Source organism: Perognathus longimembris, chromosome 20, assembly GCF_023159225.1.
Source record: "Perognathus longimembris pacificus isolate PPM17 chromosome 20, ASM2315922v1, whole genome shotgun sequence".
NCBI lineage: Eukaryota > Metazoa > Chordata > Mammalia > Rodentia > Heteromyidae > Perognathus > Perognathus longimembris.
The window spans coordinates 44,224,713-44,235,328 of NC_063180.1; the positions used below are offsets into that span (position 1 = coordinate 44,224,713).

At 61.3% G+C, this 10,616-nt stretch overlaps 1 protein-coding gene across 1 annotated transcript; it reads left to right on the top strand.

The window, feature by feature from the left end:
- The first annotated feature begins 1,747 nt into the window (after positions 1-1,747).
- Positions 1,748-8,625, top strand: Tbc1d21 (TBC1 domain family member 21). Its single transcript, XM_048329600.1, is given in 13 exon segments — positions 1,748-1,762; positions 1,764-1,808; positions 3,329-3,432; positions 4,422-4,516; positions 5,325-5,435; positions 5,521-5,561; positions 5,563-5,622; positions 6,295-6,391; positions 6,607-6,707; positions 7,668-7,784; positions 8,373-8,423; positions 8,425-8,457; positions 8,593-8,625. Coding segments are annotated over 13 exon segments (903 nt in total).
- The last annotated feature ends 1,991 nt before the right edge of the window (positions 8,626-10,616 follow it).

Below are 10,616 nucleotides of genomic sequence, written 5' to 3' on the forward strand. Positions count from 1 at the left end.
CCCCGATCCTCAGATCTCAGGCTCCTGGGTCGCTGGGATGACAGGCGCGAGCCCCCCGGCGCCCAGCCACTGGTGTCTTTTTGTTTCCCTCCTGGCTCTGCTATACAATCTTACCTGTACAAATGTTCTAGAACCTTCTGCCCTTAGGCGCTGGTGAGGGATGGGGCTTGGGAGGTTTTTGCAGGTAGCCAGAGCTTATTTCCAGGCGGCACCGCGCCAGCCTCGAGTGCAAACCGCTCGGAGCCCAGGCCCCGCGTGCCAGCCCCAGCCTGGGCAGGACGGCGGCCTCCAGAGCCGCGGGGACGGCAGGCGTGAGCCCCGGCGCCCTCCCCGCCCCTGACCAGCGCAGGAGACCGCCGTGAGGTCGCCCTGGGGAAGGGGCGGGGCGCAGGGTGACTGGCGCCCTTGGGCGCGGTACCCAAGGCTCTCCTCATCCCTTCCCCTTCCCGGTTGCACGGAAAATGCATTACGTTCCCATTAAAAATTCATCCTGCAATGCACGGCCTTCGGAGGTGCAATTAGCCCCGTTCTTCCCCTCCATTAGCGCTCCCCGAGCTCGCTGCGACATCTTGTTCCTTTTCCTCTCCATTTCTCTCCTTCCAACCTGGTTCCGCTCCGGGCTCCAGCCCCGCCCCCCTCCCCCAGCCCACCGCCCCCCTACCCCCACACTTTGGCATCGAAACCTGGAGGAGAGGGCGCGGTGGCTCCCGCCCCGTCACCCCAGCGACTCAGGAGGCTGCGATCTGAGGACCCACGGTTCAAAGCCAGCCTGGGCAGGGAAGTCTGTGAGACGCTTCTCTCCAATGAACCCGCAGAGTCAGAGGGGGCGCTGTGGCTCAAATGGTAGAGGGCTAGACTTGAGCACAAAAAAAAAGAGGGACAGCACCCAGGCCCTGAGTGCAAACCTCAGTCCCGGCCCTCCCACGCGTGCACACACACACGCGCACACACACATGTGTGGCATAAAGGCGAATAGAATAGTCTCTAGCCCCAGAAGCCACCGTTCAAACGCTCCACTGGAGTCCGTGAAAGAGACTTAGCAATGCGACCCTCCCCAGCCGGGCACTGGTAAGCCCAGCTTCTCGCGAGGCTGAGATCAGGAGGATTGAGATTGGAGGCCAACTCGGGCCACCCAAGAGAAAGTTTACCAATCTCCTCCTCAGCTCACGGCTGGGTAAAGTGGAGCCCCGCGCTCAGCTCCAGCCTGACTCCGTCTCCATGGAGAGACGGGGGGGGGGGGAGGGGGAGGGAATGGGGGGGAGGGGGTGCCTAGAGCCCCAGCCAGGATGGGAAGCTTACGGTGAGTGGATACAGACCTAGGCACGCCCCTCGACGGGAAGTGAGACTCGATCGCAAACATAAGCAGCAAAAACGAAGAGCAAAGCAAAATACAAACCATGGCTGGAGGAGTGGCCGGAGCGGTGGAGCACCCAGCCGAGTGGGTACCGGGCCCCGCACGCAAACCCCACTCCCATCCCCAAGAAAAGCAGCTCCCCAGGCCCGCAGCCCGGACGGGCCGGTCCCTGAGCTCCACCCCCAGGCCTGGCGCCCGGCCACGGCCGCCCCCGGGAGGGCGAGGGCTCCACGTTCCAAAGCCATTGTGATGAGGCCGGGGCGTTGTGACACCCTGGCTGGCTGCTCGGCCTTCCGTAGAGCCGCAGCTCCTCTGGGGACGGCAGCTCAAGCCCCGGCAAGGTCAGAGCCCCGCGGACCCCACAGGCCCTGGAGACAGGGAGCCGGCGGGGACATGACCACCCTCTCCCCCGGAGAACAGCGTCTCCGCCCGGCGCTCCGCCTCCTTCATCCTGGTGTGTGCTCAACACAGCGTCGTCGGGCTGGGCGGTGGGGACCGGCCACACCCCGGACGCTCCCGCCTCAGCCCCCCAAGCGCTGGGCTGGTGTTGCCTTCTTCTTTCTTTCTTCTTCTTCTTCTTTCTTCTTCTTCTTCTTCTTTCTTCTTCTTCTTCTTCTTCTTCTTCTTCTTCTTCTTCTTCTTCTTCTTCTCCTTCTTCTTCTTCTTCCTCCTCCTCCTCCTCCTCCTCCTCCTCCTCCTCCTCCTTCTCCTCTTTTTTTTTGCCAGTCCTGAGCCTTGAACTCAGGGCCTGAGCGCTGTCCCTGGCTTCTTTTTGCTCAAGGCTAGCACTCTGCCACTTGAGCCACAGCGCCACTGCTGGCTTTTTCTATCTATGTGGTGCTGGGGAACCGAACCCAGGGCTTCATGTATATGAAGCGAGTGCTCGGCCACCAGGCACGTTCCCAGCACCTGGTTTGCACGGGGCTGGGTTGACAGGCCAGACCCCTGAAGGGACGGGCCAGGTGGAGCAGGGTGGTGGTATCTGGGTATCTTGGTCTTCCGATGGGCGTTGGAGCAGAGGGGAGGCCGCCGTCCTCCCTTTCGGTGTTTCCTGGCGACCCGGGAAGCTGCCATGACGGTACTGGTCTAGCTTAGTCAGGTTGGAGGTTTCCGCGTTCCCTGTCCACAGCTGCTGCTGGATTGTTGTTGGTGCTTTGGCCAATCATTTCAGCCCACGGCCACTGGGTGGGCAGTAATGCCAAGGTCCTGCGGATGGTTTCAGCCTCAGTGGGAAAAACTTCCCACATGGCATTTGTGGGTTTTTTTTTTTTCTTTCTAAAATCATAGCAACTGATTATAAAGACGCTAACTAACCTCAAATAATCTCTGTGATGAAGACACTAATCTTAATCACAACCCTAATCCTAGCGACTCAGGGAGGCTGAGATCTGAGGATCCAAGTTCAAAGCCAGCCTGGGCGGGAAAGTCCACGTGACTCTTACCTCCAATTAATTGCTTAAAAAAAAAAAAAAAAAAAAAGAATCTGGAAAGCTGGCTGGAAGGTGGCTTAGTGGTATAGCGCGCGCCTAGCAAGCATGAAGTCCTGGGTTCGATTCCTCAGCACCACATACACAGAAAAAGCCGGAAGTGGCGCTGTGGCTCAAGTGGCAGAGCGCTAGCCTTGAGCAAAAAGCAGCTCAGGGACAGCGCCCAGGCCCTGAGTTCAAGGCCCACATCAGCACAGACAATGACAACTAAAACTACACCCTACATTCAAATCAAAGCCGGGCGTTTGTAGAAGGCGCGGAATGGACTGTGTTGCAGGTGAAGCGGAAGCCCCCATCGACAAGACAGAGTGGGAGAGCTTCTTCGACGAGAACGGCCACCTGGCCAAGTCGCGGGACTTCATCTGCGTTCAGCATCCTGGAGAGGGTGCGGTCCCCAGCCCCGCAGGGGGCCTGGGACGGGTGGGGCGCGGGGTGAGCAGTCCCCCCCCCCCTTACCAGCGAGACGGCTGTCCCTCTCCACCCCCAGGGCCTGCACCCCTTCGTGAGGACCGAGGCGTGGAAGTTCCTCACCGGCTACTACTCCTGGCAGAGCTCCCAGGATGAGCGGCTCACCGTGGACAGCAAGAGGAGGTAGAACATTCTAGATCTGCCCTCAGCAGGTGCAGCCAGGGGTGGGCCTGCGTCCTCCTCTCCCCAGCTCTGCCGAGAAGCTCTGGGAAGTCCTCTTCTCCCCTGGCCCCTCGCGCTGCCCCCCAGGACTGGCTGCCTCTGGCCTCTTGGCCTCTTCCTCCCCGCCCAGCCACCATGTTCACCCGGCGCCAGTGGCGGAACGGGTGATGTTTTCAATAGCTCCCCTTCTTTTCCCTGACCTGGACGCCCCCATCCAGCCACACCAACTGTGTGACAGACACCCCGAGTCCTCAGCCCCTTCCCCAACTCCACCCCAGTGCTGACCCCTGAGGCCTGACCTCCCCCTCCCCTGCCTCTCGGGCCCTGGGCTGTCTTCAAGGCCCAGCTCAGTCGGGGCTCCTCCTCCAGGAAGTGCCCCCCACCCTAGTCCTTTCTGGGGACCCAGGGGCCGGGCACGGGGTTCAGATGCCGGCACTATTGCTCACCTCCAGAGTGAGCTCGTCCGTGAACCTCTGTGCGGGAGCCTCAGCTCCTCCTCCATCACGGAGGGTTTGTCACGGGGATGGCAGATGGCAGGCTGGCTTAGAAAATGCAGGCTGAGCTCTGAGGATCGCGGTTCAAAGCCAGCCCCGGGGAGGAGCCTGGGAGCCTGGAGGTGAAGCTGTGGCGCAGGTGGTAGCGCGCCAGCCTTGGGGGAAAGGAAGCCAGGCCACAGCCCAAGGCCTTGAGTTCAAGTCCCAGGACTGGCACAAAACACCAAAACCAAACAATGCCACGGCAAGCAGGCACAGGGGCCAGCCTGGCCCCCGTTTGACAGACGGAGAAACTGAGGCTCCCAGAGGACAAGCAACGCCGCTGGGTTGGGCTCGAGCTGCGCCATGTGCAGAGCCAGGGTTGGGGTGCAGAGCTGAGTTGGGGGGTTCGCCTGGTTGTGCTCCGAGATGGGGGAACTCCGTCCATCCCGAGCCTCCGCCCTGCCGCGCTCCCAGGAAGAATTACGAAGCCTTGTGCCAGATGTACGAGAAGATCCTGCCGCTGCTGGAGAACATGCACCGGAACTTCACCGAGACGAGGAACAACATCGGTGAGATGGCGGGGGGGGGGACTGGAGGGGGAGGACGGAGCGGGGGGGGGGGGGGAAGGACGGCTCCCGCTGCCCCCTCAGCCGCCATTTCCAGCACCGCTGACCCCAGGGTGCTGGCTGCCACCCTGACTTGGGCTTGGAATTCTCCCAGCCCCAAATCTTACCTAAGGCGCCCCGTTTGTGTTTTGGGGAGACCCTAGACGTTCAGTACCGCGTTGGCAAAGGCCATTTGCCGTGACCCTTGCCTTGTCTCCCTCCGGCCTTGAACCGGCTCGGCTGTGGATGGGCCACGGGCTGCTGCCTAGTTAAACATTCGAAGGTGAAGGCTGGGAAGGTGGCCTAGCGGTAGAGCGCTCACCTGGCATGCATGAAGCCCCGGGTTCGATTCCCCAGCATCACATACACAGAAAAAGCCGGAAGTGGCGCTGTGGCTCAAGTGGCAGAGTGCTAGCCTTGAACAAAAAGAAGCCAGGGACAGTGCTCAGGCCCTGAGTTCAGGGCCCAGGACTGGCCAGAAACAAAAGGTTTGCAGGTAAGTCAGGAAAAGTCAGGTATGGCGGCTCAGGCCTGTCGTCCCAGCCGTGCAGGAGGCTGAGGTCTGAGGATCGTGGCTTGAAGTCAGCCCAGGCAGGAAGGTCCCTGAGATCCTTTATCATCAACGAGCCCCCAGCAAACCGGAAGTAACTCTGTGGCTCAACATGGTCGAGTGCCAGCTCCAGAGCCCCTCCCGCCGCCTGCCAGCTCAGACGGGGACCCTGGGGGGGAGGTCCCGTCCCCAAACCTGCCCCTTGCCCCCCTCCCCCCCCAGCCTATGACATCCAGAGACTCTACGACAAAGACCCGCTGGGTAACGTCCTCATCGACAAGAAGAAACTGGAGAAGCTCCTGCTCCTGAGCTACGTGTGCAACACCAAGGCCGGTGAGCCCGCCCCCAGCCCCCCTCCCCCGCTCCCCTCTCCCTTCCCCAGTCCTCCCCCTTACCCCCCCCCTCCCATCCTACACAGAGTACCAGCAAGGCTTCCACGAGATGGTGCTGCTCTTCCAAGCTGATGGTGGAACACGACCATGAGATCTTCTGGCTCTTCCAGTTCTTCTTGCAGAAAACCGTGAGGGTTGAGGGCTAGCCCGGCAGGGGACCCCCCACCCCACCCCACCCCGCTCTCCATTAACCAGCCAGGCTCGCCCGCCTCCTCCAGCCCCAAGTCTCTGGGAGAGTCTAGAAAGGATAGGGCCCAGGTCCAGTTCTCTCCGGGACCCCAAAGACGCCCTCTCCTGGCCGTCCCCAGCCCAAACCCCGCTTCCCTCCCCACAGTCTCTGCTGCCACCCCCCCAACCTCCCTCCCCTCCCCCGCAACCCGCTCCCCAGCTTTTGTCATTCCTTGGTGGCCCTCCCTCCCAGCCTCCAGTACAAAGTCTAATAGCTCTGGGGCACGGGTGCCCACGCCCGTCATCCCAGCTACTCAGGAGGCTGAGATCGGAGCCAGCTGAGGAAGAAAAGTCCGTGAGACTCTCACCTCCAGTTAATCACGGAAAAGCTGGAAGGGGAGCTGTGGCTCAAGGGGTAGAGCGCGAGTTGAGTGAAAAAGCCAGGCGAGAAAGTGAGGCCCTGAGTTCAAATCCCGGCATCAACACACACACACACACACACGCACGCACACACACACACACACACACACACACACCACACACGCAGGCAGAGACACGGCCCTCCAGAATGGGGGCTGGGGGAAGTAGGACCGGGTTAAGCAGGCCTCCGTTTCTCTGCTTGTCCTGCATAGGAGCACAGCTGTGTCATTAACATCGGGGTGGCCAAAAACCTGGACATGCTCAACCGCCTCATCAGCTTCCTGGACCCCTTGTTCGCTGAGCACCTCAGTGAGTGACCCCCCCATCCCGGGGCGGGGGGCAGCGGCCCCCAGTGGGGCCGTGGGGGGCATGGCTGGGCACCGGGGATGTCCGGCCCGGTCCCGGGTAGGTAGGCCAGGGCAGCTGTGGCTTTCCCGCCTCCGCGTGTCCCAGCGCCGGGGGTGCGTGGCGGGCGGGGCCTCCCTCAGGCCAGCGCCCCGCCTGGCACGTCCTCTCTCCCGCAGAGGGGAAGGGCGCGGGCGCCGTGCAGTCTCTCTTCCCGTGGTTCTGCTTCTACTTCCAGAGCGCCTTCAAGTCCTTCGACGACGTCTGGAGACTCTGGGAGGTGAGGCCGCAGGGGCTGGTGGTCCACGCACGGGGCGGGCGGCATTCGAACACAGGGCGGGCGGCGCCTCTGGGCAGCAGAGGTTCTCCGTCTCCTCCTCTGTTCCTGGCTCTCCCTCCCCCAGTCTCTCCCTCCCTCCCTCCCTCCCTTCTCGCCCCCTCTCTTTCTCCCTCCTTCCTTTTCCTTTCCTGCTCCTCCTCCCCTCCCTTATCTTCTGTTTCTGTTTCCTCCTCCTCTTCTTTGTTTTTGTGGGTGCCCATCAGGGCCTGCCTCTGGCTGGAGGTCTGAGTCCCGCCTTACCCCGAGTCCTTCCATGTTCGGTTTGTGTTTTCGAGTCTCACGCTGTTGCCCAGGTGGACCTGGGGCCACAATTCGCCTACCTCTGCCGAGGGCGCCACCACGCCTAGCTCTCTTTTTTTTTGTTTGGTTTGGTTGGTGTGTTTTGGTTTTGTGTTGGTACTGGACTTGAACTCAGGGCCCGGGCACTGTCCTTTAGCTTTTTTGCTCAAGGCTGGTGCTCTACCATTGTATCACAGCATGAACTGGAGAGCCTATTCGTTGTTGTGGGTGGTGGTGGTAGTGGTGGTGGTGGTGGGGCTTGAACTCAGGGCCTGGGCCCTGGGCCTGGGCTTTTTCGTGCAAGGCGGGCGCTCTCCCTCTTTGAGCCACAGCACCTTTTTTCGGGTGTCTCGGGTTTTCCTGCCGGGGGGCTGGCTCACGATCCTCAGGTCTCGGCCCTCCGAGAGGCCGTGGTCACCGGCGAGAGCGCCAGCGCCCAGCGGCCCCCAGGCCTTTCATCTCCCCATCTCCACGGGCGCCCAGGAGCAGTCATGAGCTAGTGAAGGAACGAATGAATGAATGAATGAATGGGCTCAGCACCTGGGCACACGGCGGGAGGAGGGCTCCCCACCCCGAGGCCACAGGGTCCTGGCTGAGGACCGCCCGCCTGCCTGCCCTCAGGTGCTGCTGACCGGGAAGCCCTGCAGAAACTTCCAGGTGCTGGTGGCCTACAGCATGCTGCAGATGGTGCGGCAGCAGGCGCTGCTGGAGAGCATGAGCGGCGACGCCATCCTCCTGGTGAGCGCCGCGGGCCACGCCCCGACCGGGGGCCACGCCCCCAAGGCCACGCCCCGACCGGCGGGGCCACGCCCCAAGGCCACGCCCGACCGGCGGGGCCACGCCCCAAACGCCGGGGCCACGCCCCAGAAGGCCGCGGGCCACGCCCCAAGGACACACCCCAAAAGTCACGGCCACGACCCTGAAGGCCACGGGCCACGCCCCCAAGGCCACGCCCCGAGCGCCGGGCCACGCCCCCGAAGGCCGCGGGCCACGCCCCAAGGCCACACCCCAAAAGTCACGGCCACGACCCTGAAGGCCGCGGGCCACGCCCTGACCGGCAGGGCCCCGCCCCAAATGTCAGGGCCCCGCCCCAAATGTCAGGGTCACGTCCCCAAAGGCCACGCTCTAAGGCCACACGCCCCCAGGGCCTCTGGGCTCTTATACCCCAGGCCCAGCTTCCTTTTCAGGGGTGTGGAGAGCTCCCTCCAGCACAGCTAACACCCAGAATATTCCAGCTCTCCCTCTCTCTCTCACACACGCACACACACGCACGCACACGCACGCACACGCACACGCACACGCAATGCATGGCTGTCTTCCTCACAGGCCTGCTTCAGACTCATCGACCTGGACGCCGACCAGCTGATCTCCTCCGCCCTGCATGGTTTACGCTGAGCTCATCCAGAAGGAAGTGAGCTGCCCTCCCCGCCCCGCCCCCCTCCCTGCTTCCCCTGCCTCCCCTCCCCTCCCCCTCTGGTCTCCCCTCATCCCCCCTCACTCCCCCCACCCCTCCGGCCGGTCACTCCCCGAGCTCTCCTCTTCCCAGATGCCGCAGCCATTGAAGGATTTCTTTCTCTGAGGTCACCGCAGTGGGCAGGTGCCCTGAGTGGACAGAATAAGAAGGTTCTGGACACGGGGTCCGGCGGGACACGGGGTGAGGGTGTAATACAGCGCAGTAGTACCGACTCGGAGTGCTGCCTTGTGCCCAGAGGCTCGTGTCCTTTGACCTTGGAGCTGGGGGCACCTGGGGCGGGGGGTGGGGTCACGCAGGGCCCTGCAGGGTTGCCTGGGGTCTGGCCCCCCCCCCATGGTTATGGGTAAGACCAACTTGCAGAACCTTCCAGACAGGCCATTAGGGGTAGCCGATACCTCCAGTCAGAGAGGAGGCTGCCCCGGCCTTTGTCCCCACCCCTAGGCCTCCTGTGTCCAACACACCAGTCACAGGGCAGCCTCTCCCGCCGCAGGCCACGCCCCAACCCAGGCTTCCCACCCCCCCCTCCCCGCTTCAGGCTCTGTGGGCGTCCAGAGGCCCCAGGAGAGACTGGGCAGAAGGGATAGGAACACCGTGATCCTTGGGGGTCTTCCCACTCTACCATTCTCCAGCGACCACCCTCTCTCACTCCTTCCTGCATTCCCAGTGCCCGTCCCTCAGAGGGTACTGTGTCCCCAGTTGGTGTACCCCCCTCAGGTGCTGATCTCCCCTCCGTGCCTGGCCCCTGGGATGGGGCATCGGGGAACGTGGCCCTAGCCCGTACAGCGCCATCTCTGCATGGCTTAAGGAGCGAGTACTTGCTAGGCTGCAAAGGCGCATGGGTAAATTCGTGTGCAAGTCCTCCTTTGATGTTACGCCCCAGTGCAGTGCGTGGAAAGAAGAGATCCTGAAGAGAAAACGGTTCTCCAAGAAGGGATCTGTGTTTGTATTTTGCCGGAGGACCACACGGAGCAAGGCACTTTGCTGAGCTCCTCTTGGCGGGAGAAGAGCAGAGAGGGTTATCCGCTGTGCATTTGTTCTTAAGGTCCTTTTGGCCTGGCAGCATTAGCAGGGCCCACCAGTGGTGCTTGGGATAGATGCACATTGTCAAGTATCTATTGCAAACTAAACAAACAAACAAAAAAAACCTCAGGAACTTGGCCCAGAGCTGGTGGCTCACACCCGTCATCCTAGCTACTCAAGAGGCTGAGGTCTGAGGATTGAAGTTCAAAGCCAGCCTGGATAGAAAAGTCTGTGAGACTCAGCTCTAAATTAACTAGGGAAAGAAAAGCTGGAATTGGGTGTGGCTCAGGTGGTAGAGCACTAGCCTTGAGCAAAAAAAGCTCAGGGACAGAGAGAGAGTCTTGCCCTGAGTTCAAGCCACAGTACCAGCACCAAAAAGAAAAAAGGAAGGAAGGAAGGATAAAAGGAAGGAAAGAAGGAAGGAGGGGGAAAAAAGGAAGGAAGGAATTGAGGAAAGGAGGGAGGGAGGATCTCCTTAGGAAATTAATAAGCACTCAAGTCTCAGATGCCTAATCTCCACCTGCAGTGATTTGCAAATGGTGACCAAACACTGCAGTGCAGAATTCCAAGGCTGGGCACTAATGAGATGCAAATGTATGTGAGCATTATGCAAATGAGACCCGCCCTGGATTAACGGCCTCCATCCTTCACCCAGACAGCTGTCTTCTAGAAACACGCCTAGCTGGCAGGGTGGGCTGACAAGACTCCCATCGCCAGTCCAGCGCCCCCCCACCCCACTTGTCTGAACAGAATGTCAGCTCGTCCAGGAGGCCGCACAAGCCCTCCTCTTCCCCGGGGGCTCCGGGTCGCAGGTTCAAGGCTGCACCCTGTGCTGGGGTAGCGGAGGCAGCCACAGTGGGTGAAGGAAGTGACCGGGCTTTGTGGAGAGGAGGAGGGTGGGTGGCGAGCCTTGATGAGGAGAGGCACGCGCCAGTGGGTTATTAGTTCAGGATTCTCCAGAGAGACAGAACCAATAGGGCATTTGTATAAATACACAAAGGGGGGCTTTACTAAAACATGGCTGGCAGCATGCTACCGGACAGAAAAGTCCCCATGAGACTCTCATCTCCAATAAG